General features: G+C 41.0%; 1 protein-coding gene across 9 annotated transcripts in view; it reads left to right on the top strand.

Moving 5' to 3' along the window:
• TBC1D1 (TBC1 domain family member 1) overlaps window positions 1-27616 on the top strand; it is a 217851-nt gene that overhangs the window by 101020 nt on the left and 89215 nt on the right. For 8 of the 9 annotated variants that reach the window (XM_044767680.2, XM_070506046.1, XM_044767681.2 and 5 more), the window contains 7 exons: window positions 1869-2390; window positions 4316-4405; window positions 6811-6915; window positions 7434-7566; window positions 13825-13916; window positions 20026-20136; window positions 26513-26641. In XM_044767680.2, the coding sequence (XP_044623615.2) occupies window positions 1869-2390; window positions 4316-4405; window positions 6811-6915; window positions 7434-7566; window positions 13825-13916; window positions 20026-20136; window positions 26513-26641 (1182 nt within the window). Of the gene's footprint in view, window positions 1-1868; window positions 2391-4315; window positions 4406-6810; window positions 6916-7433; window positions 7567-13824; window positions 13917-20025; window positions 20137-25836; window positions 25955-26512; window positions 26642-27616 lie in introns of those variants that run through there. The other variant, XM_070506050.1, reaches the window with a different exon arrangement.

Below are 27616 nucleotides of genomic sequence, written 5' to 3'. Positions count from 1 at the left end.
GAAACTGAGGCTCTTTTTGCTAAGTTCCTGTAGTGACTTGTTGGCAGAGCTGTGAATAAAATCTAGGCTTCCTACCTCTTTCTTCTCTCTTTGATATTGGTGAACAAGTTTTAGGTGTCCACCTCATGTATAATTATTTGTCAGTAGAGAAGTGAGCTACAGCACGAGCAAATACTCAGTGCAGATAAATGCTTAACGTGTATTAAAATTTTGACTTACTTGGTATTGTTTAGGTCTTATGCTTTAGGAATCAATTTTTAAATATAAAATATCCATAAAGATATTTTGACTCTTTTTTATGATAAAATACCTTGAACGGATATAACATAATCTTTATGGCAGACATATGGTCTTTAAGATGTGTTTGTTATGAAATCACAGAAAAATCTTTGGGTCTTTGGGGATTATCTCATTATCAGAGAATAGAAGCATTTTAAATCTGCTAAAACCTGCCTTGCTGTATATGTTGATCTTTGACATGAATTGAAAAGGGTTCTTTTTTCTCTCTCTATAATATCATTAAAAAGACATTGGGCCTTTAAGGTATTGGGCCTTAAATTGAATTTTCTTACATAGGAAAAAAAGGAAAAAATTGCTTTGGGTTTTAGGTCATAACAAAGACGAGGCCCTTCCTTAGGAAGGTTGAATTCCTGCTTGTCTGTGGTGGTGTTGGAGCTGTTTTTCATCCAGGTGATGCTGATGCTCGCTCTCTGTGGTCGAAGATTTGCCTTCGTTTCTGCTGCTGCTTTGAAGGGTCTTGTCAGAAGTTAATGATGAGAAGGTACGGCAGAAGGGATGATGGTAGCACATGAGACCCTTTTGTTCATTCTCTTGATCATAAGTTTACATAGAACTCAGTGGCTTTGGCATCTCCGTGGGAAGAAGCCCCAGCATGTTGTTGTGAAAATGACACTGTCCTGGGTTGCTTACTCCTTGATTAAAACCTCCTAGCTCTGGGGGCCAGCCCGTGGTGTAGTAGTTAAGTTCACGCACTCGGCTTCGATGGCATGGGGTTTGCAGGTTCAGATCCCCAGCGTGGACCTACACATCGCTAGTCAAGACATGCTGTGGCGGCGTCCCATGTACAAAAGAATAGAGGAAGATTGGCATGGATGTTAGCTCAGGGACAATCTTCCTCAAACAAACAGGAAGATTAGCAACAGATGTTAGCTCAGGGCCAATCTTCCTCACCAAAAAAACCCAACCACAACCCTCCTAGCTTGTAGTCAATCCTATTCAACTGTTAGGAAATACAAGACTTAGTAATAAATTGTCAGTAGTCATTGAGGAAAATAATGATGTTATGATTTGAAAAAATGTTTTATAAGATAAATTTAGTCTTTACGTGTCAACCTTATCCCAGCCATTTATTATTGAAGACTTTCCAAGATACACTGCCATGAAATCTAGAATAATGGCATGATGTTTGGTGAGCCACATCAGAGACAAACCTCTGTGGGAGGTGACAGCTTCTCCAGAGAGGACCTTTGGCTTTGGAGTGGAACCAGACTTGGTTTGAATCCAAGGCTTGCCATATTGGGCTGTACATCCATGGGCTAGTTACTTAACCTTGTGGGGTGCTGTGGCATGTGAATCCTCCAGCATAGCCCCTGGCACGTGAGAGGTGCTGAGTAAATATTGTTCCCCTTCTCTTCTCTGTGAATGTTGTGCATTTCGCTCTCATGGGAAGGCATTCATGGTCCTAGATTCCCCGTGGGATCCTCCTTCACTGCCATGCGGTGGAACAGGTGGGAGAGCGGATGGGCAGAGCGTAATGTCGGCTCCTTGTGTATTCGTGCCCTGTGTGTGTCAGCGTGGGAGGACCAGCTACTGCATGTTCCAAGTAACTCTCCTTCCTTTCTCTGCAGGTGCCTGAGATCATCAGCTCCATCCGACAGGCCGGGAAGATTGCCCGCCAGGAGGAGCTCCACTGCCCGTCGGAGTTTGACGACTCCTTTGCCAAGAAGTTCGAGGTGCTCTTCTGCGGCCGGGTGACGGTGGCTCACAAGAAGGCCCCGCCAGCCCTGATCGACGAGTGCATCGAGAAGTTCAATCACGTCAGTTGCAGCAGGAAAGCCGAATTTGACTTGGGGTCTCAGAATTCGGAAACAACCAACCCTGATGGAGGGTTTTCCCTCACGGATAAATTCCGGTCTGTGCTCCAGCCGGTGGGGAATGGCGAGCAGGGCCGGAGGCCCATGCGCAAGTCCTTCTCCCAGCCCGGGCTGCGCTCTCTGGCTTTTAAGAGGGAGTTTCAAGATGGAGGCCTTCGAAGTAGTAGTAGTATCTTCAGCTCTTTTGAGGAAAACGACATCGAGAACCACCTGATTAGTGGACACAATATTGTGCAGCCAACAGATATTGAGGAAAATCGAACTATGCTCTTCACGGTAAAATATTATCAAGCCTCGTGTGCATCCCCACTCTGAGATAGAAGTCCAAAAGAAAATCCACTTTATTGAGCGAAGATTCTTCATAAACGGCTTTTGGATTTATGTGTGAATCCATATATTTTCATCCTGAGTAATTCTTTTCTCAGGATGAAATCCTTACATGAGTCATAAGCCTTTAAAATCGTTGGGGGAATGAGGAGAATCTGTCTTATATCCTTGTATAATTTTTATGCCCCCCCCCGCAATGGTTGTAAAGACACCTTTCAGTGTGGAAAGAACAATCAATATATAGAAAAGAGGCCCCAAAAGGGGTTTTTAAAATGTAAATTAATTACAAGTAATGTATTTCAACAAAACCTTTACTCCCTCTTTACTGTTGGAAAATACTCCCTCTTTACTGTTTTTATTAATTTATAAAAACATTCACTCTTTGTTAATCAGGATAGTTGGATTTGGGGATAAGGTGATATTTGAAATTTATACCCAAACTGAAATAGTAGTTTAGTCAACCGCTTACACTTTTTTCTAGAAAAACTTTGGTAAACTAAAAGTGAACCAAATGCCAGAAAGGAATGGGCAGGGAGGCTGTCCCTGGCGGTTGGGGTTCTTGGCTTCCATGCTGACCTGGGCTCTTCTGGATGGGCTTGCCCTCCTTGGGAGTCCCCTGGGTCTGCCTGGTGGGACTCAGAGCTGTCCCAGCAGTGAGCTGGCCTCTGACGACATGGGGAACTGATTGTTCCTTAAGCCCCCTTCTCCATTTCTTCTTTGGTGCAAGGCTGGCTGACGTTTTAGAGCAAAATTAACCTTAAGTGTAGTGTCTTGTTTTTGTGCTTCCCTCAGGGCAGTGAGATGGCAGAGGGGTAAGGAAGCTGGTTGACCTGGTGTGCTGCAAAGCGTGCTGTTTTGGCAGTCAGACTTGTGCTTTAAGCTGTGAACTATATTTAAAAAACTCTTAGTGTTGTTGCGAAAGCTGCTCAGTGCGTTTATTTTCAAATACTTATCGTGTGACTGCTGTGTACAGGGTCCCTAGCAACACGTGAGAAATACAGCAGGTAACAAGGCAGGCATGGTCCCTGGCCATGTGCAATTTAAATTCCACCTCAGAGAGGCCGCCAGTTGATGGTACAAGCAATTATCTTGTTTCACTTGTGATACATGCTGCAAAGGTGAAGTAGAGGATGCTGTGAGAGCATCTGGGCATCAGGGAAGGCTTCTTTGAGGAAGCAACTTTCACTGAGCAGAGGTTTCAGTGTGGCCAACTGGAGGGCGCCCTGGGTTCAGGGAGCAGCAGGTGAGAAGGGCCTGGGGGAGCAAATGCCACACAGTTAACAACATGACCTTACAGCACAGTCCTGTTCTGTAATGGAGGTTTCTTATGCTGACCCACGTCAGGAAGACCATGTTGACTCAGGCTAATCCTCTAACTTTAGAAAGCCAGGTGAGCAGTATATGAATGCCTAACATGTGGTGTGTCCTCAACAAGCAGTAGGTTATTTTAACGATAATTTAAAAAGACTTTTCAGTGAAAAAAAAAAGTCATTATTAGAAAGTGTTTTGAAAGTTTTAAAAGAGAAGCTTCTCTTTTCTGGAAGATTCTCGTGTGTAGAAACCTCGCTTCCTTGCAAATGAGGGATGTGGGATCTGAGGTTTTGTTGCTCACTTTTGGATATTTGGTCCTTTCATCTCAAAGAAGACCACTGTCTGTGTAGGCGAATGCGCTAATAGTTGTGCTGTGCCACCTGAAATCCACAGGATAGATTATAAGCTCCAAAGTGGTTTTCTACAGTGAGACAGGCAGAATTTTATAGGAGCTTACCCCTTGTCTTCTTTATTTTTATAGGTCATGAAATGAGAAAGTTTGTTTATTAATGTGAACTCAACTTTCATGACAAGCTAGTTTCTGTTTTTGTTTGTCTTTTAAGATTGGCCAATCTGAAGTTTACCTCATCAGTCCTGACACCAAAAAAATAGCATTGGAGAAGAATTTTAAGGAGATATCCTTTTGCTCTCAGGTAAGTGGAGATGGGTTATTGGCTCAATTGCAGTTGAATTTTTTAGTGAATTCTTTTACTCTCTGTCTTTCAGCAGAGGTACTAAAGCTCACGAGACGTACGCTTTCTAAGTGCTGGATTTGTGGTCTTGCGTTTCTTGCTCCTTTGCTTTGGTATATTAAGGCAAAATATAATTATAATTTTGAAACTAGGAATTTTGCTCTTAGCAGCCGTAACCTACTGGAGAAAATAGATCCACTTTCCTTTTTTTCAGTTATTGGTGGTAATGTTCCACAGTCATGATTTCCTGATGTATATGTGTGTGTCTGTGTGCACGTTTTATATATAAATTCATATATACACAGAAATACATATTAAGTAGATACTTATTTATTTTTTTAATACTTTATTTTACATTTTTTGTGACATTATTTTATTTTATTTTTATTTATTTATTTTTTGAGGAAGATCAACCCTGAGCTAACATCTGCTGCCAGTCGTTCTCTTTTTGCTAAGGGAGACTGGCACTGAGCTAACATCCGTGCCCATCTTCCTCTACTTTATATGTGGGATGCCTGCCACAACATGGCTTGCCAAGCAGTGCCATGTCTGCACCAGGGATCTGAACTGGCGAACCCTGGGCCACTGAAGCGGAATGTGTGCACTTAACTGCTGTGCCACCAGGCCAGCCCCAAGTAGATACTTATTTCTACTTTACAAAGATTCACAACTTTTTTTGGGTATGGATTATTCTTTTTTTCTTTTCTTTTTTGGTGAGCAAGATTGGCCCTGAGCTAGCGTTTGTTGCCAATCTTCCTCTTTTTGCTTGAGGAAGATTATTACTAAGCTAACATCTGTGCCAGTCTTCCTCTATTTTGTATGTGGGATCCTACCACAGCATGGCTTGATGAGTGGTGTGTAGGTCTGTGCTCGGGATCTGAACCCACAAACCCTGGGCTGCCGAAGCAGAGCATGCGAACCTAACCTCTACACCACTGGGCTGGCCCCATAACTGTTTTTTGGTACCAATTATCGTTATTTCTTCTTTCTTCCTTAAAATATCATAGTTATTATCTTTGAGGATGTTTTACTCATAATATGATGTCTGCTTGAGTTCTTTCTTGACAATCTCCCAAGTGTGTTTCATAGAGAAATTTTGGCGAGTCAGTTATAATGAGCTGTGCTAGTTTACTCAGGATCTTCCTAGCAAACATGAGATCACTTAAAGTTATTGTTTGGCTATTTTTTTAAACTCTGACTTCTCATTTTCTCATTTCCATTTTCTCATAATTAGTAAGATATAATGAAAATCTCGTTTCTTGTTTTATGACATGACCTAATAAGGATTCAAAAGGGAATTTTTTTCCAAATTGTGAAAATAAAAAAATGTTCCTTTATAGTTTGAATAGGGAACCGTTTACAAAGGAAAAGTTTTTCCAAATCATATTCCCTGAGAAATAACCTCTAGCATATGCTTCAATTGCTGCCGGAGAACATTGATCGAGATATCAGGATATGTCAGTGGTTACAGATTTATTGGGAAAAATTCGACCTGAAAGTGAGATTATCCACAGAATTTTTATCTTGATTTGCTGATATTTCTATTGAAATATTAATGTTAAATGTTTGCTTTTCCCTGTGATAGTGTATTATTTCCTAAAGTGTGCAGTTCACAAGTGTATAGGATTCCGAACTCTAAGCTGTCAGCACTCCTCTCTCTCCTGCTGACGCTTTCAGGAGACGCTCACGTGTTAATATGTACGGACGATGTGTGATCTGTATCAAGGTGCTTCTTGGCTGATGTTTTCCAAACCAGTTTGCATATTAATGTTTATTAAAAAGAGCTCTTAGGAAACCACAGTAGAGCCTTGACCTTAATATCTTAGGTTTAAAAGCTTCTCTACTCTGCCTGTGTATCGTTTTTGACTCATTCTTCGTGCTAGTTGACTTCAGTATTGACTTGTTTGTTGTCTTAGGAGTACAAGTATGTTTTAAATCTTTTGTAACCTTTGTGTTTGTGTGTACACATGTGGGTCTGAGTGTGTGTGTACAGTTGTGTTTCTTCATTAATTTCTCATCTGCTTTTGATTTTCCAGTAGTTTTTTATTCTTTACTACCTAAGAAAAGTGCTCATTTTTCTGGGTCAGCTTTTCTCCACTTCCTTTTAGTACTGAAATGAGCATTAAAACCTCCAGTTTTTAGATCTTACTTCTCTTGTGTGGGGATAATCTGAATAACATTTTAGTGGAATGATGTTAATCTTCGTCATATTTGAGAGATGTTTTTAGACATTAAAAATATTTGAGAAAATAATAGTTTTATTGCTCTTTAAACCCGTGCTGTGTGCATCTTAAGCTGCCTTTCTGGCGGTGGCGCCTCTTCTGGATGCAGCTCAGCATCCCCTCCCGGTCTCCCTGCCTCCCCAGGGTATTCGACACGTGGACCACTTTGGCTTCATCTGCCGAGAGGCTTCGGGAGGTGGAGGTTTTCTCTTCGTCTGTTACGTGTTTCAGTGCACAAACGAAGCTCTGGTAAGCGGGAAGGAGGGGTTCCTCCCTTGAGACCTTATTTACAAGGAATTTTAGCCTCACTAATGTTTCTCTCCTTAGCAAACCATATAGCCTCACTGACATGTCGTTATTTGGCTTTCATTATTCATTCATGACTAATGACTCTCTAGTACATATCTGAGACTTACTTGGGTGTGCATTTTCAATTTTCATTACTTTTGAAGAATCTGTTCCCTTTCACCCTCTGGTCTAGCATTTTAAAAATGTCCTTGTGGGGTTTTGATCAGAGGAGTTGGCTTTTTCGCTCAGTTTAATTTGTGCCTTTAGTTTTTACCTTATCTCCTTTAAGAGCTGTGAGCCTCTAGGTAGTATTTCTCAGACTGTCACCCTAAGCAGTTATTCCAATTATTGTCCTTCAACCTGTGACTAATAGTCCAGAAAATCTTAAAATACTGTCTGTCCAGAGAGTCCTGAAATCTCAGCCCAGCTCATTTTGAATGGACTTTTTGCTGGTTACCGCCTCTCTTCTCTTTGACCAGGTGGATGAAATTATGATGACCCTGAAGCAGGCTTTCACGGTGGCTGCGGTGCAGCAGACGGCCCGAGCCCCCGGCCAGCTGTGTGAGGGCTGCCCTCTGCAGGGCCTGCACCGGCTCTGTGAGCGCATAGAGGGTGAGTAGGGGCCCCTGTCAAGCTTTAGCATAGCTGGAGTTCGAGGTCCCAGGAAAACCTTCGATGGTCCACATCTGTTGAAACGTCCTGCCTAACAGAGGCTTGTATTCATTACACGGATCATTGGTGAACTTGCATTGTGCAGTGGAAGGCTTTCCTATGGTCAGGTATTATGCTCAGTGCTTGAGATTTGAAGATAAAAATCCGTGTCCTCTTCTTCCATCTCCCCTCCAAGAGACTCTGAGGGTAGTGGTGGAGTCAGGAAAACAGGTTCCAAACCAGTCACCTAGCATTTATCAAGGTTATGAATGGTCAGTCATATTGGCTGCCATGGAGAGATCTAGTAACTTAAGAGCTAAACAGTTTCCACTAGGTGTCTTAATTACAAGGTCATCAGTAGAAGGTCAAGTGCCAGAAGAGTTGTAATGGAGTGGAGAGGGCAGAAGCAGGTTGCAGTTGAGGAGCCAATGGGAAGGAGTAAAAGAAGTGTTGACTTTAAGTATGGACTACACTTTTTAGAAATTTGGCTTAGGGAGAAACTGTAATAAATGTTAGGATTTCCAGCTAATATTTATTAAGTACTTAAGATGTGCCAGGCACTGTGCTTAGTGCTTTCTTTAACATGTATTATTGTCCATTTAATCCTTACCACATTGTCGGGGGAAAAGGGACTATTTATTCTGTACATTTTAAGGATAAGTAAATGGAGGATTCGTGAAGTCGAGGAGTAAACTAGTGTCTGAGGAGTCCAGGAGTCATCCCCAGGTGGGAAAGCCCTCACTGGTACCTGCCACCAGGCTGTCCTCCCAGGAGAAGGCCATGGTGAGGGGAGATCCAACTGACTTGCCTTTTACAATTGGAAAAGTTTGAGCAAGGGGGACCGGCCCTGTGGCCGAGTGGTTAAGTTCGAGTGCTCCGTTTTGTCAGCACAAGGTTTTGTGGGTTTGGATCCTGGGCATGGACATGGCATCAAGCCATGCTGAGGTGGCATCCCACATAGCACAACCAGAAGAACCTACAACTAGAATATACAACTGTGCACTGGGGGCCTTTGGGGAGAAGAAGAAGAAGAAAAAAAAAGATGATTGGCAACATATGTTAGCTCAGGTGCCAATCTTTAAAAAAAAAAAAAGAACCCAAGGGGCCAGGCTGGTCAGGATGGAATGGGGAAGATCCCTCCTGAACAAGGGCGAGCGGTCCATCTCAGACAGGAAGAGAGCAGCTCTGTCTCAGGGGCTGCAGGGGCTGAGGGGAGAAGACAGAACCCAGGTCAGGATGAAGTGATGGCAGTGATGCTCATCGACGGAACTTGGAAGTTGTTCATTCCTCTCTTTTCTTGATTTTGTATTTGGTTCCATTTATGGGAGGATTGCTAAAGCTTTTTGTGTGTGTATGGTTTTGAGGGGGCGTCACAGGATTTAAGCAATCCGTGTTGTTGTAAAAAGAAAACAAAGTTTTGATAGTTTCCCATGTCTCTAGAATACTTATTATAAGCTCTGCTTGTGTAAAGAAAAAGGTTACCATTGTGGGCTGGCCCGTGGCCAAGTGGTTAAATTTGCATGCTCTGCTTCAGCGGCCCAGGGTTTCACTGGTTCGGATCCTGGGTGTGGAATGGCACTGCTCATCAGGCCATGCTGAGGCGGTGTCCTACATAGCACAACCAGAGGCACTCACAACTAGAATATACAACTGTGTTCGTGGGGGCTTAGGGAAGAAGAAGAAGAAGAAGAAGAGAAACAAAAGATTGGCAACAGCTCAGGTGCCAGTCTTTAAAAAAAATTGCTATCTAGATCTGATTTCTTTTTTTTATAATTGTGGTAAAATACACATAAAATTGACCATTTTAACCTTTTCAAAGTGTCGAGTAGCGTTAGTACATTCACGTTATTGTGCAGCTGTCACCACCATCCACCTTTAGAACTTATTCTTCTTTCCAAACTGAAACATTAAAGAATAACTATATTTCCCCCTCCCCCTACCCCCTGGCAGCCACCATTCTACTTGCCATTCCTATGATTGTTGCTCCTCTAGGTACCTCGTAAGTGGAATCATAGAGTATTTGTCCTTTTGTGTCTGGCTTATTTATTTAGCATAATGTTTCCTAGGTTCGTTCTTATTGTAGCATGTGTCAGAATTTCATTCCTTTTTAAGTCTGAATAATGTTCCATTGTGTGTATATAGACCACGTTTTGTTTATCCATTCATTGGTCGATGGACATTTGGGTGGTTTCCACCTTGCGGCTGTTGTGAATGATGTTGTTCTAAAAGTTGGTGTACAAATATCATTTCAAGTTCTTGCTTTCAGCTCTTTTGGGAATATGCCCAGAAGTGGAATTGCTGGCTCATATGGTAATTATGTGTTTAATTTCCTGAGGAACTGCCACTCTGTTTTCCACAGTGGGTATACCATTTTACATTCCCATCAGCAATGCACGAGGGTTCCATTTCTCTACGTCCTTGCTAACGCTTGTTACTTTCTGGTGTTTTTTGATGATAACCATCCTAATGGTTGTAAAGTCGTATCTGATTTCCCTTTTTAAACGATATAAATTGATATTAAGGTCTTCAAAGGTTCATTTGCTGGCATTACAGTGCTGTTTAAAAATGAATCCAAATGATTAATATTCTCAGCTGTGCTTTCCTAGTTGTTACTATTTGCTGACATTATACAGAATGTATCTGGGAACAAGAAAAATTTGCTTTAACTAGAGATCCCATCTGAGAGGATCACTGACCCTTTCCTCCCTGGTTGTCAAGATAAGGTAAACGATGACGGAAATGTCCCTTTAAGAACTTACTAAGAAGCCAGCAATGCCTTTGGCCTTGAAGTTAAAGCAGATCATGTTCCACAGGAACTGGAAGGATTCCAGAGTTCCACTTGATAAATCTCTCTTTGGTCTGGCTTCACTTTCAGAAAGTTAGAGCTGAAAAGTTTAATCAGGGTTGGGATTTTGCCGCTGTAGTTTTGCAGTTATCATTTAATTCATCTTTTTACCTGATAAAATCCAAGCAAAGCAGAAAGCTATGCTAATGAAAAAGCATCCGTTAAATAGCACGGTTAGAAGGCTGGTGAGGGTATGTTTTGCCTACACAATGGGAAGCATTTCTGAAGTATAGATGGCACATTATTAGAGGCATCCTTAGTAGGGGAAATGCTAATTATTTTATGAACAGTTGCAGGCCCTTGCTTTTTGCCAGGTTGCACTCCTGATAAGTAGAATGAAGTGGTTTATTAAAGCTCATTGTATGTTCCCATAAGGGTAGTTCTAATAGAAGTTACCATCTGGCCAAGAACTCCAGAAGCTGTGGAGAGGACCAATGACGTGGCCACAAAAAGAAAGACTTAAAGACTGTTTTCTTAATTGTTATAGTCACGTTATGCCCCAGAATCTATTAAATCGGATCAGTACACTGCATATTGATGACATTGGGCACTGACAACATGTAAGAGGTGTAGCTGTGCTGGGCGTGTATTTGTACAACTGCTAGTAGAATATATATAGTATTTTGCTTGTTTTAAAGTTTAGAGGAGCATTTTTGGAATTACCAGAATGAATTATACTTTCACTAAAACAAAAAAAAAGTAGAACTGAAGTTTCCTTTTGCTCTCTAAGTAAATTTGCCTCTGGCAAAGCCAAGCCACTCATCAGAGCTCCCTCTAATAAGGGACAGCAGGACGATGTGAAAGGGGCTCGCTGACAACCCACGGCTACGGGGATTGTCCTTTAGGAATGCTGTGACTCCAGTTCCCTTTTTCTGTGTTGCTCTTTGCCTCCCTTTTCCCCCATAAAGCCTTTTGGCATCCCATGGGGAGTGCCATGTTCTTGCTGTAGAAACCACCAAGGGGTGGCCGAAGATGGTGAGAAGCCACATGGAAGGTGTGCAGTAAACACGGATTGGGGAGTGAGGCATGGACCACCTCTGTTTTGAGATGGGGCGGGAAGGACCCAATGAATTGAGGCATCCTGAAGACAAGGATCAGATTTGTTGAAGGATCTCTTCAGACTTGCTGAATATGAAGAATAGTCTGTAATGCATGATTTCAGCTAAGATTGTTAGATGTATGTAATTAGTCTAACTCCTCTTGGGACTTGGGGTTTTTCTCCACATGGGAGTGTCTCATCAAACGATACAGTTATGTCTAAAACAGGATGCTTACGCTGTCTCAGAGGCATCCATATGTGGGAGGTTTTTTAGTTAATGATCACTGAGTGCTTATTTAAACACTATTTTGATTCGACGTTTAAGTGTTTAGTGCAATAATGCCATCTCTCTGCTTCCCTGGCTTGTGTGACCTGACAGCTTATCGGAAGAGCACCTGAGTTGTGCTCTGACAAACCCATCCGTCCTTTCTGCACGTTTATCCACCTCTGAATTCCCTTTGGTACCGAAGCCCCTTGTGTCAGGTGACTTGATTGTCCTGGACTGTGGGTAAAGGGAGGCAGTGGAGTGTTGAAGAGTTTGGTCTCTGGAAGTAAACAGACATGGTTCAGATTCTAAGTCGGTCCCTTACGTAGCTGATGATCTTGAACAAAATACTTGACTTCACTGTGCCTCAGTTCATCTATACATTGGGATTACTAAAGATACTGCCCACTTCAAGGGTTATTTTGAGGAATAAATGAGATTTTTACGTGTAGTGTTGACTGAAGTGGCACGATCACTTAAATATTGGCTTTTATTTATTTATTTATTTATTTTTATTTATTTTTTTTAAAGATTTTATTTTTTCCTTTTTCTCCCCAAAGCCCCCGTTACATAGTTGTGTATTCTTTGTTGTGGGTTCTTCTAGTTGTGGTATGTGGGACGCTGCCTCAGCGTGGTTTGATGAGCAGTGCTATGTCCGCGCCCAGGATTCGAACCAACGAAACACTGGGCCGCCTGCAGCGGAGCGCGCGAACTTAACCACTCGGCCACGGGGCCAGCCCCTTGGCTTTTATTTTTATGGTGGCCTCTTAGGGTTTTCTTGGCCAAAAAAAAAGAAAAAAAGGTGTGGGGAGAGAAGCAGGACTTCCTGGAAGCTGAGCTGGCTGCAGCAGTTCTAGCAGGGGCCTCGCCACAGCAGTCGGGAGGGTGGGGGCTCTGCCTCCAGCTGCAGTGGGAGGGGGGAGCGCTGCTCTGGGGCGGGCTTGGCTGCTAATTGGCCTCCTGACCTTTGGCAAGTCGCCTGGCTTCTCTAGACCTCAGCAGACTCATCTGTAAAACAGGCATGATTTCCAGGTCCCGGTTCCAGATTTCAGAGGGGTCCCCTTCTGCCATCCTTAGCTGTGTGGATGCATCTGCCCTGTTCTCTGGCTCAGCCTTGGCCGAGCCCCTGTGCAGAGGCTCACCCTCTGGAGGAGGAGAAGGGAGTGGCAGGTGGATGAGGAGAGGGCTGCCCTTGGAATAAAAAGGATAGGCAGCAGTTTTTTCACAGCACTTAGGTCAGCAAATCTTTTCATTCTCAATCTTCTCATCATGTGAGACGTTTCTCTCCTGCACCGAGAAAAGGCAAAACAGGGTCTCAGCCATATTTGTGTGGGGAAAGAACTTTCTGAAATGCCAGACTCTAGTGGGCACTGAAATTGTGACTTTATTTTTATAACTTTTCCTGAAAATTCTCTGTAACAGTAATTAAATGGTCTTAAGACTATTAATAAGCAATGGGTGGTAAAAGGAAAGTTGTTAGCCATATGAATCAATTTTATGTAAAGGAGCCTAACATGCAAGAGAAAAATGTATGTCTATCAGTTTTCATATGGAGCATATGAAATGTTTCATCTGTTTTTCCTTAAGAAAAGTTGTCAGGTTTATATATAAATACGAGAATTTGTCATTTTCTGAAGATAATGTTCTGATTGCGTGAGGTGTTTTAACATGGAGTGGTGGCAAAAAAAAGTAGTTTGGAACTGCACAGACCTGACTTAGAGTCCAATGTGGTGGTCTTTGGAAATTACGTAAGCTCTGGGTCTTGGTTTCCTTAACTTTAAAATGGGATAATCGAATCCTCTTCATCAAACCATTCTGAGTATTAAATGAAGTAATGCAGGACTAATGTTTAAGGCAGGCCCTGGCATGTGAGGGCTTAACTAAAAAGTGCTAGTTGTTGTCACTGTCATCATCATCATCAACATTATTATTGATTAGAATTTCCATAAAACATTGAAAGCCTGAAATGAGCAGATAAGAACATAAAGGGAGTGGGTATGGAAGGTGTGAACTCTGCCTCATAACTTTTATGTAGAGTGTTTTCATGTCTCTCTTTTTTTTTCTTAATAGGGTTGAGCTCTTCCAAAACCAAACTAGAACTCCAGAAGCACCTGACCACGTTAACTAATCAAGAGCAAGCAACTATTTTTGAGGAAGTTCAGGTACAGTACTGGTTTTTAATTTCTACATGGAAAGAAAAGGCAGGCAGCTTACCCGTGAAGTGTTATTTATAAAAACCAGCCAGCCAGAGCATTCACAGCCCCGAGGAAGTGGCCCTGAGTTCCTCTTGGTTTAAACTTTAACAGCCCCATGGAGGGGCCAGGTCAGAATCGCAGATTCACATCAGGTCTCGGTTTTCATGGTGAAAGCAACTCAACCAGGGAAGCTGTCCCTTAAAAAAGATTGTTAGAATGAGAGAAAGGAAATTATAAAGTGGAGAGAGCCTCAGCCTGGGAGGCAGAAGAGCTGGACTTTGGTCCCCCGTGCTCCTCTGCTCCATGGGAAACCTCTGCCAGCCGCTGGCAGCCTGCTCGGGGTTGCAGCCCTGAGTGTGGGCATCAGAGGAGATGACGTTTTGTGCATGACATTGTGTGTTAATTGTTCCTCCTCTCTTTCATTTTTTTCAGTTTGAAAATAAATTTAAATGATAAAAATTATAATATATGAAACTTAAACATAGAAACAAAATAAAAACAAAAACAAGCTTGTTGGCTTTCTGCGTCCAACCTGGAAGCGCGCTCTTGTCCGTGCAGGGAGATGCAGCGTATCCTGGGGAAACCGTGCCGCGTGTGCTGGCACGCCTGGAGTCTCCTCATTATGAATCTTTAATGAGCTCATCAAAAATTTCATGTCTGCGTTAGCCGAGGGGCATTTTCTACGGTTTCCTGGCACTTTTCTAGGGAGGAGAGCACATCAGAACAAAGAAGAAATCTCTCTATTTTGTGGGGGGAGGAGAGCAGCAGGGGTCCTGCAAATAGAGGTGTCATTAAACCAAGCAAGAAGGCTAGCAGGCCTGCACTGTGAGTTCTCGCCTGGCCTTGTTGGGGGAAAGACTGTGCAGATGGGGCCCATGATCTGTTTTCTGTTATTGTGAAAAATTAAAGGATTGTTGTCTTCTTTTCAATCATGTGCTAGACTTTTCTTCATCTCTATTTCTCCTTCTGCAGTAAGATTGGTCTATGTTTATAGGAAGGTTTTTTAATTTCATAAATAGCTTAGAATGTAATTTTCACAATTTCTAATTGCCTTTAAATTTTTTTGTTTCCTTCAGCATCGACTTGAGACCACTACTTTTTCTTAAAGCATCTTTAGAGTTCTAAGTACACAGTACTCTGAGGCAAATTTAATGTCATTTGTACCGGGAATTCATGAACAGATGGGCAATTTGCTTCTTACTAGTGTGTTTACAATGGAGGCTGGGCCTTTGTCGTCTGATGCCGGCCCACTTGCTGTTCCAGTGCTGTCGGGTCACTTTGGGGAATGTCTTTCCCATAAGTGTAGAAGGTGCATATTCTTGCCCTAATGCTAGTTTTCTTTTTTAATTAGACATCACTCTGTAGCTTTCCCAAAAACAATTCGATGAGTCAGAATAGGTAAAACACAAAATGTTCCTGTGCAGCAATGAGAAGTTCCTAATGGATGTGACTCTGAGATTCACTTTGATCCATGTAAGTTTTTAGATACCCAGTACATTATGGCAAAGAGACTTTAGAGAAAAGTGCTGGGTGACACAGCTTTACTTAAAAAAAAATTCATTCAGTTAATGTCTTGGGGTCTCTATGTGTTGTTCTAGAAAGCTCCGTAACTTTTTGATTGGTTTAAAGACCAAAGGGAAGTCACTGGGTTTGAAAAGCCAGCTCATGCTTGTCCTCCGTCATTGCCACAGCTCTTCCTTGAATAATACAAATTTGGCAGAGATCTCTTCTTCTACTCGCTTATTGATAGTTTTGTAGAATTATTTCCTCAGTGACCATTCTTGGTTTTTGTAAAACATTTTATAAACCAAGTCACTGTTGTTGTTTTTTTTTTAAGTAGTAGTGCCTACCAGTGTGTTTTAAAATCATGTATTTCAAAAAGATCATAAAGAAAAAGGTGGCTTTGCATTGTCATGAGTCATCTTATAAATAGAATGATTAATATTTTCCTCTGTACAGTCTTTCCTGGAGGGGATTTTGTTTCTGAAGAACTCTCCAAGGACGAATTTTCCTAAGACAAATGTAATTACTATTGAAAATAATGGTATATGATTACTTAGTTATTAAAGCATACATAATCAGTCTTTTTGTAAATGAATGTTTAATGCAAAAATGCAACCCAAACAGAGCCAGAAAGAAACAGAAATTAATAATTACTATGCAGATGATGCTGGAGAAGATCTCTGTTGCAGACAAGCTGACTTTGAGCGCTCTGAGAGGAGGACTTGGTGCCAGATGAGCATGTGGCCCATTAACCCTCCTCTTTATAAGAGGACTCGTGACACGGCAGTCAAGTTTATTTATGACCTTTCTGAGATGTATAATGGTCCAGCATCTCTAACTGGGCACAGGTGAAGGTGACCCCCCGGGATCTCAGTGTCTCGCTGTCTCCTCAAGCTGCTCTGCTGCTGGCTGAGATGCCAAATCCAAATTGGTCCTCTTCAGTGTAAAAAGTTGCTTTCAGGCCAGGGATAGTAAAGAAAATGTCTCAACGTCTGAATCCCTTCATCCGAATGAGTATATTTCAGGGAATGACTTAATACTGAGTAGATAAGTAGATTTATGCTCAATAGGTGTCGATGATGGATTACATAACATGACTTTTCTCAAGTTAAAGATGAAGGGTCAGAGGAGCTTTTTTTTTGCACTTTGTAAAGAATATATATCAACTTAAACTATGGTTTTAAAATTATTTCTTATAAGATTTGATTATCATAATTTTTTTAAATGTCAGACTGTCGTGTCTAAGCGAGCATTGCTGTTTTCAGTCGTTCCCACAGAAGACCATAGACTTCCTCAGCATTCTGGTACTATTCGTTAGTCAGTTTTGGACATTTGTTTTTGAATTACTTTTATTACCAATTTATAGGCCCCTTCATAGAAATGTGGTTAAGAAACATAAGAAAATTAGCTTTGTTACTGTTAATAGGCAACTAATTGTTTTTTTAAATGAAATATAACTATAGAAAAGCACACAAATGAGTGGTGGGTAGTTCAGTGAATTTTTATAAGATGAATACATCTGTGCAGCCAGCATGAAGATTAAGAAACAGAGCATTTCTAGTCCCCGAGAACCCCCCCTCGATACTGCCCCCAGGTAACCACTGTCCTGACGTCTGACACTGTGGATTAATTTCGAATAAGCAGGGTAGTTTTTGGCTGCAGAGTGATGTTATCCAACTTGATTTCCCATTGTTTCCCTCAGACTTGTCTCTCTGACTGAGGAGTGTTCATAAAATTAAATCACCTTTAGTAAGTAATGGTCTGCTACTATAGGAAAATGGTGAAGTCGCATGGAAGGTATTAAGGAGATGATACCTTCCTGATCATTTTGAACTTAATAGGTAACCCCTAATCTTCGTTCAGTTATTTTTAAGGAAGGCTTTCTTTCTTTACTTGCATGACACCACGAACATGGATTTCTTGGCTTTAGTGACTTTCTTCTGTGACGTTGAATGAGCTCCATGGTGCTGTCTCTGGTTCTCGGCTTCAGTTTCTAATTGGTGGCACCTGTGGTGGTACGTGGTGCTCAATTGTCTCATTTTCTGATCACTCGAATAGTTTCTTTCATGTATATTTTGAGGAAAAGAAAATGTGTTAGTGCTTCTCATTACTGCATTCTTAGCTTTGTTTGATATTTTGAAGTCAGCGATCATGAAGAATTTCTCCAAGAAAAATATGTTTTCTCTTGAGAGCAACCAAAAGGTTTAATTAAAAATACAGGAGAAGAAAGAATGGGTCAACCCACGGGTGCCTGTGCCTGCTCAGAAGTCTCTCGTGATTCCTGTCTGCTTCTCTTTCCTGGACTTTTTAAAAAATTGACTTTATTTTTTAGAGTAGTTTTAGTTTTACAGAAAATGTGGGTGGAAAGTACAGAGAGTTCCCATATAACCTCTCATGTCCCCCGCCCCCCAGCCAGTTTCCCCAATTATTAACATCTTCATTAGTGTGATACATTTGTTAGAGTTGATGAGCCAATATTGATACATTATTATTACCTGAAATCCATAGTTTACATTAGGGTTCACTCTTGGTATCCATTCTGTGGATTCTGACAAATGTATAATGGCATGTATCCACCATTATAGTGTCATACAGAATTGTTTCACTGCCCTAAAAATTCTCTATGCTCCACCTGTTCATCCCGCCTCTAACACCCAGGCAATCATTGATCTTTTACTGTCTCCAGTTTTGCCTTTTCCAGGATGTCATATAGTTGGAATCATGCAGTATGTAGCCTTGTTAGATTGGCTTCTTTCACTTAACGGTATGCATTTAAGGTTCCTCCATGTCTTTTCATGGCTTGGTAGCTCTTTTCTTGTTAGTACTGAAGAATATTCCCTTGTGTGCATGTACCACAGTTTGTTTATCCATTCACCTGTTGAAGGACATGTAGGCTGCTTCTAAGTTTTAGCAGTTATAAATAAAGCTGCCGTAAACATTCATGTGCAGGTTTTGTATGGATATACATTTTCAGCTGATTTGGGTAAATGCTAAGCAGTGCGACTGCTGGATCACATGGTAAGAGGATAGTTAGTTTTCTAAGAAGCTGCCAAACTGGCTCCCTAAGTGGCTGTACCATTTGCATTCCCCCAGCATTGGAAGAAAGTCCCTGTTGCCTCCTGGGCTTTTAGGCTCACAATGTATCAACCTTCTTGGGGTCAGCAGTATTAAGTTGGGGTTGTGCTATCTGACTACCACTTTCCTTTTTTGAAGATCTGATAGGAACTTTCTCTGGAAAAAATCTACTTGTTGCATAAAACATGTAAACTTGTATAACATCAAGGTTCATGGCTTGGAATCCAGATTGAGAGTATCTGCTCTAGCTTCTAAAATATTTAATCTTTAAATCTGAAATTCGAAAGAACATGAAATCCTCAATGAAAGGAATTAGTCCCTTCTAGTCATTTATTATCTTTTCCTTGAGTAACAGGAGCAACCTATCATTTCAAATGATCTTTTTCTTAGAGGGGGAGTGTCAGAAGGTCTGGGTTAGTATTACCTTTGCTACTAAAGTCTGTGACTCGAAGAGTAAAATCATCGTTCCATAATTAGCTGGGGAAGAAGGTTGCCAAGAGCGACACTGACCCACACTCAGATGCTCGTATAGTTGATTCGTTTATTATACCCTGACTTTGTTTTAAGGAGCAGGCAAGAGGTTTGGAGTAGGGAGAGAGGAGGAGCAGGACAATGGATAATTGTCAATATAAAAAAGATGTATTTCCAAAGTTTATGGACTAGAAGCTTTGTGTGTAGCCAGAGTAATTCAGTTTTTTTTTTTTTTCCGTATTCAGAGAAAATAATACATTAAGTTAGATGGTCTTCTAAAAATGAACTCTGATAATTCAAATATGAAGACTTTGGGAGCTAGAGGGGACCTTGGAGTTTACTTCATGTGTAAGCTTCCTTTGACCAGATGAGGTAGCTAAGAGTAAATGACTTGCTTTGGTCACACTTCTTGGTGGCACCTAGAACCAGCATGTCCTGGTTTCTAGTGCAGTATGCTTTGCCACTACTCTGCCTGAAAAATAAAAGGCACAGTGAGAATTTTTTTAAAAAGAAAGAAAGAACAAAGAAATTGAGTCCGTGCCATGAAATCTTGTGTACAAGTACATGCGTTGTGAGCCTTCCACAAAGTGCGTCATGACAAACACATTTGACATGTGGAACCGTGACCCTGAATCCAGTTGCTATTTTCCTTTCCAGTTCCTGTACTGTAAGAATTATAAATGTGTAGCCATTATGGCTCTTGACCTCTTGATGTTTACACAGATTTTGTTCTTTTCTTCTGTTTTCAAGACTTTTTATTTATTAAATATTTTGACTGTGCCTCTATCTGATGTGAAATATTTATTTTAAGGACAGCAGAGGTCAAAAGTTAAATCTGGCCCACAGGCTCCATTTTCCCTTTTTAAAAATTGTTTCCACTTTTAGGAACATTGGTGCCCCCTAGTGAGATAACTGGGTAAAAGCATTAGTTTAATGGATGGATGAAAGCTGTTGGCTTTTCCAAAGGGATGGTTCAGCAGTTTTGTTGACAATTAAAAATAAATGTATTCTTTTTTTTTTTTTTAAGAAATTGAGACCAAGAAATGAGCAGCGAGAGAATGAACTGATTATATCTTTCCTGAGATGTTTATATGAGGAGAAACAGAAAGTTCACAGCCATACTGGGGAGACAAAGCAGGTATGGCATTTTTATCTCTTATAATTTTACCAGGACACTGATTAAAACAGAGTTTTGGGAATTTTCTGAAGCTCCGAATCCTCCTTTTCTCCCTGTATTTTATTTTCCTTTGTTACACATAGAGGGAAAATTTGGGAATATTTAGATTGTGCTTGGAGGAGGTGAGAAGTTTCTGTCTGCGTTGTCGTGGGGTTAGGGCAGTTGCTCTGACATGAGGACTGGTGTAGAGCGTCAAGGATGCAGTTTAAGCATCTAGACTTCTGGTGGTGAACATGATGCAGTCTGTACAGAAGCTGAAATCGAATGATGTGCTCCTGAAATTTATATAATGTTATAAACCAGTGTGACCTCCATAAAAAAAAGGTAACTCTGTGAGGTGAAAAGTATGAAGTTTAAGAGTAGATACGGCAATGACGAGCTACTTGACCTGCTGGGAGCCTGTCTCTGTCACCTCACCTTTCTCCCTGGTAAAATGGGAGTGACATTTTGTAGCTGCCTTCCAAATTACGTAAAGTGTGTAGAAGTTCTTTGTGATATAAATGCCATGTGGCTGTAAGACAGCGCTACTGACAGAGCAGATGCCGAGTCCACCTGGTTTATTTGCTATTCAGGTGTAGAGCTTCCATTAATTCCTGCCGTCCTCTGCCGTCCACAAGCCTTATTTAGCTTCTCTGTTTGTGGGGTGCTATGTCAGAAGCTGGGGCTACTTGCAGGTCTCTGTCTTTGAAGAGCTTCAAGGTAGGATTCAGTACACACAGTGCCATGGACCGTTTTCCTACATCGTTTGGACTCTGAGTAAGTCAATTCATAATAACTATTATAGCTTCAAAACATATACGTTTTATATTAAGTTACTTGTAGGCCAGAAAAATCAGTTAAGGATGTTCAAAAAATCTTTTAATTTTCCGAAAGTATATTGCCTTTTTTTAAGAAGACACTTACTGAATGCTTGGTCTAAAGGCGCTTTAATGCTCAGTCGTGTGCTCGCTCTTGCTCCTTCCCTGTAAACAGCCCGTGCTGTCCTGGTAACCGCACCATGGCGCAGTTTTACTTGGAGGCTCACATAGCAACTCTCCCCATCTGGTTTCTACCTGCCAGTTGGCCTTGGCAATCATGTGCCTTTCTTGAACTCTTAAAGCTCGTGGACAGTGGCTGATAGTTTTCAGTCTCATTGGCCGACGGCAGGGTCCCTTAGCAGTGACTCTGCACCAGTACACTGTCTGTTTTTGACCTTCAGCCATTGTGTGTTGGCATTCCTCCCTTGCCAGCCTGTACCTTTTAAGAGAGCGTAGGCGTTCTCTGCTACTCCTGTTCACTTTTGGATGGCCACCCAGTCTGAGTTTTCAGTTAATTCTCTAGTTCGCTTTCCAAACTATTTCTCTTCTCATTTTCATTCCTTTTATTTTTTTTCTTTTCTTCCCCTAATCATTTTTCCCTGTTGTGATTTTTTTTTCTCCTAACTTGTTCCAACAGGAAATGGATAATTTCGGAATAATTTATAAGTGCTAGAAGGGAATGGAGCATTTATGTTGGGCGGAAAATTTTGACCTAAGTGTGAACCCAATTTGTATGGAACAGGGTAGTATCTTTATGATTTGAGCATAGATTAGTCCAACAGGGAAATATATTTAATGGCTGTTTCATTTGAAAAAATCAGAATTCAGTGTAAAAGAGACTGAGCCTCACAAAACAGAACTGGCTCCTGGGCAGCTCTTTCTCCAGAGGTTTCTAAACATTCTGTTACCTGGGAGGCTCACGTCTTTGTCTATAAAGAGTTCCCCTGATCCCCAGATGTGGGGATGCCTCCAGTGTGAACACCGTCTCTGGCTCTGAGGACCAGGCTTTTCAGAGCAGCAGCCACTCGGTAGATGGATCAGGTGGAGCTTTGAAATTTGACATAGGGTCCTGCTCTCATTTTCCGCTACCAAATAGTTTGACCACATGGATTTCATTACCTCCTTGTTGGACCTAACAATTCCTGTAGCCTTTGAAAATGTGTTGTGATCTGACCTAGAGAGAGGTAGATTCATGGCTTTGACGGTGGACTTCTCTGGCCACCGGCCTTCAAAAGTGGACAGAAGACGATGAGCACAGACTCAGGGCAGCACTTCTCAGAGCCAGTGGGGACGCCGCACGTGCTGTTCAAAGACTAAAATGGCAGTTGGAAAGCTGTCAGAGGAATCATTTTCATAAAATGGAAAACAAACTGAATGAATCCTTTGAGCTTTTGGAAAAGGATTCACTTTGGGCAAAGACTTATAAATTAATAAAATAAGAGGGTGTCATGTTTTAGTGAATGGACATATCATTTGTACTTGTATCCACAGAGCTGGTGTAAAAATTAATAATATTAAATCAACTGCCACTTACTGAATGTTTGCCGTTTACAAGATACAGTTCTAATTCTTGACATGAATTATTCTGTTTCTTCTAAAACAACTTTTTTGTGGTGGGGGTATAATACTGATGTTAGAGACCGGCCACGGGGAACAGAGCTCAAGCAGTTTGTTAGGGAGTGGTGGGGCCAATGTGTCTGAGGTCCAAGGACATTATCTTAATTATTATGCTTTTTAGGGGTTTAACTAACAAAATTTAGTGTTATATAACTACTCATTGATTTGCCTGGGTCCATTTTCCAGTAGATAAATTTTTCTATTTTTCTGACATCTTATTATGAAAAAAAAGTTGAAAGAATTACATATGAGCATTCATACAGCCACTATCCAGATTGTAGCATTTTGTCATACTTGCTTTCCCAAATATCTGTCCATCGTTATTGTACCTTATTTTTGATGCCTTTCAAAGTAAGTTTCTGGTATCAGTACTCTTTATCCCTAAACACTGTAGCATATATATCATTAACTGGAAGTCAGTATTTGTTCATAATTTTTTGGAGAGAAAATTTACATATTGTAAGCTGCACAGGTTTCGAGATGCTGAGTTTTGAGGACTTCCTACATTCAGGTAGCCCAAACCCCTGTCGAGATACAGGGCATCCTCCATCACACCAGGAGGCACTGCCGTACCTCTTTTCCAGTCAGTCCTCACTACTCCTCCCCCAGGCAACCACTGTTTTGAATTTTTTTCACTGTGGATTAGTTTTGCCTGTTCTAGAACATTTTATAAGTGGAATCATATAGTATATGCTGTTCTAGTTCTGGCATAATATTTCTGATATTCATCCATTTGATATATTGTTGTGTATATCAATAGTTTGTTTCTTTTTATTGTATTGTGTCAGTACCACAGTTTTTCTCCATTCTCCTTTTAATGGACACCTAAGCTACTTCCAGGTGCTAGTTATTGTGAATAAGGCTGCTAGGAGATACGCTGTGACCCCCAGGATGGTGGGTTCTGACCTGAGAACTTTAGTGTAGCATCACAGTTTAAAACTTGGCTCCAAATTTTAAGGCTCAGAGTTCGCCCATCTGTCTAGAGATGGGCAATATGACAACTGCAGTACAGTTCACTCTAGAGCCCTAGTTAGAAACTTATCCATGAACCAGCATCATCTTCAAAGGAGAAACTTCTAGATGCTTATTTTTAAATAAACAAGGGATATGCTGTTTTCTAAATATGAATTACATTCTGAACGTGCGTTATTTTCTAAATGTGAATTATTTTCAAACTATACTTGAATTATGACGATAGAATCTCACTAGGTGGTAGATGAGAGCAGAATCAGCATTGAATTAACTGTACAGAGATATTTGTGGCCTGGTTTAAAAAAAGAAAAACACAAGTGCAGTTTTTCTTCTGTCTGTGTGGGATCTACTACATGCTACTAGTCTTGTAGCTAGTATTTTCTTGATGTCTCAGAACTCAAGATGGTCCTATTTTATGAAAACTTTTGTTATGAGTTTGAAAGCAAATCCACAGCTTCTTAACTTTGTGAATGAGCTGGCGTTGGGTCGGAGGCAGGCTGCTGAGGGCCCTTTGTGGGTAATTCCCTTTGCTCTGGAGGCTGCCTTGAGTCTGGACAGGCTTATTTTGGGGAAATGATTACACAGGACCACTTGCAACTAGTGAGGCCCCTGCCCATGGTGCACAAGGTTGGGCAGGCGCTCAGTCAACATTTGTTGAGTGAGTGTGTTACCTCAGGCGCATGTTTCCGTGGGCCTGTCTGGTGATCATTGCTTATTCACTTCTTCTTCGGCAAGCAAGTATTAAGTGTCCAGAGTGTGCTCAGTGTACTCTATGAAAACACGAAGATACGTGATAGTCTCCCTTCTTAAAGTTCTAAGCCAAGTAGTTCTTTTAATGCATGTTCCAGTTCTCATAGAAGTAAAATTCTGGATGACCGGACAAAGCCAAATGTAGCTCTTACCAGAATCTTTTCTTTCTCTTTTATGCCGTGAAAAATGTGTAACGTTCATGGGTGAATTAGGATTTCATTATTTCAAAGAACATGTAAGGTCTTTGACCAGCAAATAACTGAATAAAATGAAAAATGCTTCACTATAATAGGAATCAGGGGAAGACAAATTAAGAGACCATCTATACCCATCAGACTGGCAGAAATTGAAACACTTGACAATATCGTGTAAAAGAGATGAATTGGTATCATTTAGGGGAGAGAAATTTGACAGCTGAATATGCACAAACCCAGTGACGCAGCAAGGACATTGCTAATTATTTACCTTGCACACACTTTCACATGTGTGATAAGGAGCTATGTACAAGAGAGGTTACAGCAGTCTCCTTTGTAAAAGCAAGAAAAGGGAATCGTGTTTAACAACAGGAACATGAATAAATTGTGTTATCATACAGTCAAATATTACACTCTGATTAAAGTGAGTGAATCAAAGAACATTTGTCAACACGGATAAATTAGAAAACAAGACCATAAGAAAGCTAATTACAGAAGGAAATGTACAGTATGATACATTCATTTAAAGTTTCAACTACATGTAAACCAACAAATATGTTTTATGGATACATACATATATATAAAAGTGCAAAATTTGAGTTGATAAACACCAAATTCAGGAGAGGGGTTACTTCTGCGGATGGAGGAAGGAGCGTGGTTCCAGGAGACTTCAAAGACGTCTGTAATGTTTTCTGTTAAAAGTAGAAATAAATGGAGTAGCTAGTAATCATGAAAGCTGACATTTGCTGGGTGTCAGGTATGTTCTGCATGCCTTAGTGTGTACTCGTTTAAACCTCACAGCTGCTCTGTGAGGAGAGTTCCTTGGGTGTCCTCAGTCTGCAGGTGGAGGAGCTGAGGAGGACAGCAGGTAATACCCTGCCCAGGGCCACCTAGCTAGGGAGCAGCAGAGAAGCACCTCACCTGGGCACCGCACCGAGCTCCAGAGCCTGTGCTCCTCATTGCTCTCAGCACCTGCAAAATGTTAACTCGGCCAAAGGAGAGGGTGCACAAAATGTAACAGCAAAAAGAGTTGTTGGTTTTTACTGTAATGGAGGATGTATGTGCTTGTGTGTTTTTCTAACAAAATCATCATCTAGCAGGAAGCAATGAGGTAACAATCTATAGAAGTAAGAAACAATTTAATCTAGAGGGTTTGTGTAGTTTTTTTTTTTTTTTTTTACAAAAATACCTTTTTGTTAATAAGTAACATTAAACTTCATTTAGTGGTTGGCAGACAAACTCCATTGTGTTGTCAGGTTCCTGTTATGGTCAGTTAAGGGAGAGAAGCTTGGTTACAGAGGAGAATGAAAGGGATGATGGAAATAGTAGGCAGGAGAGAGGAACAAGTAGGGAAGAGAGCTTTCTATACAAGGGGATGAAGGGACTAGTACAGGCAGAGAGAATGGATTCTTCAGGAGATAAATCTCAGCCTCTGAAATGCCCCAGAAGGTAAGTTGTTACTTTACTTTGAAAAGCTAATCATAGCTACCTTTGTACCAGAAGCTGTGCCCAATGCTTTACCTGTTTTAATCTTACAACACGGTGTTGTGATTAGATCTTGAGGTTGGTCTCAATTTACAGAAGAGGAAATTGCAGTTCAGAGAAAGTAAGTAACTTGCGTAAGGGCACAGTTAGTGAATGACAGATCTCTGATCCAGTTGCAGAGCCCGAGCTCTGAACTGCTGTATTAACTGATTGGTTTCTAAGCACATTTCCTCATTTTGTTGGAGTAGGCATAGCAATTCTTTGAGGCAAAATTACTTCCTGGACTTTCAGCCATGTCACCCAGGAGTAGATGATACGAGGTCACAGAAAGAATTAGAATAATAGCCTTGGGTCAAAAAGGTACACCCTAAAATTGACAACAGACATTAGTTCAGGCTGAATCCTCCTCAGCAAAAAGGAAAAATACGGATGCGTCCTAGAGATTTTTCAGTCCTTTAAAAGGGAGGAAGGAGGGAAAGAAGCTGTGTAAGTGACTTAACTTTTCATTGTTTCACTTTTTAGACATCACAGATTGCAGCAGAGAATATTGGAAGTGAAATCGCACCCAGTGCCACTCGATTTAGGCTAGATATGCTGAAAAACAAAGCAAAGAGATCTTTAACAGAGTCTTTGGAAAGTATTTTGTCCCGGGTAAGTAGCATAATTTCTCCTAATTTAAATTAAATCACTTTTTTAAGAGAGCATGAGATTCAGTTCTTTACTGTTATTCCATCAGTGTTCATCATAGAGGGGTATAACCTTTTTAAATGTCTTCTCAGTCTTAGAACAGTGTTATCTGTACTTAAAATTCAGCCTTTAACTTGGCCTGAATTAGAAAAATTCTCCACTCTTTTGTATTACGCGATAGCCCACGGAATTTTTTGTCTTCCAAAAGAATGTCATTCATCGGCCAGTCTTATAAAGAGCAGAGTTAGACACACCAAGATATGGGTGCCATTCTCCCTAGTGTCACTAAGCACAACTGAAAAATCCAGTTACTGTCAGCTGCTGCTGCCATGTGTCTAGAACTCTATAGCAGGGGTCAGCAAATAGCACCTACTTCCTGTTTTTGTAAATGAGTTTTATTGAAACACAACCGCATTAGTTCATTCCCCTGTTGTCTGGGGCTGCGTTTGTGCAGAGTTGAGAAGTTGCCACAGATGCCATATGGTCCACAAAGCATGAAAGATTTATCATCAGGCCCTTTACAGAAAAAGTTTGTGACCTGCAACTCTCTAGGAAGAATAAAGTCTTCATCAGTCTGGCACGTATTTAAGAAATTACTTCCCCCCATGAGTGTAAATATCTTTGATGAAACTTCTAAGAAATGAAGGTTCAGTTTTTTTTCAAAGTTTCACACCTTTCAATATCTTCTTATAGTTCTTTGTGACTTCATGACACTCCATCTGAAACATACTTTATTTTTTTAGTTAAAGTTAAATTTTATTTTGTTTAAAGATGTTTCTGAGAATTTGGCAGCATCCTTACAGATAATTAAAAACCATTCATTTGCAAAACCAGGGTTAGGAGAGCTGCCTTTGAGAGCTCCCAAATGGATGGAATGTTTGAGCATCATGCAGCTGGCAGGTTTATGACAACAGGGGAGAGGGTCAGGGGAGAGGGTCG

This window comes from Equus asinus, chromosome 3, assembly GCF_041296235.1.
Source record: "Equus asinus isolate D_3611 breed Donkey chromosome 3, EquAss-T2T_v2, whole genome shotgun sequence".
NCBI classification, from domain to species: Eukaryota; Metazoa; Chordata; class Mammalia; order Perissodactyla; family Equidae; genus Equus; species Equus asinus.
Note: the sequence above shows the minus strand (reverse complement) of the source record. Positions and strands in the feature narration are given on the sequence as shown.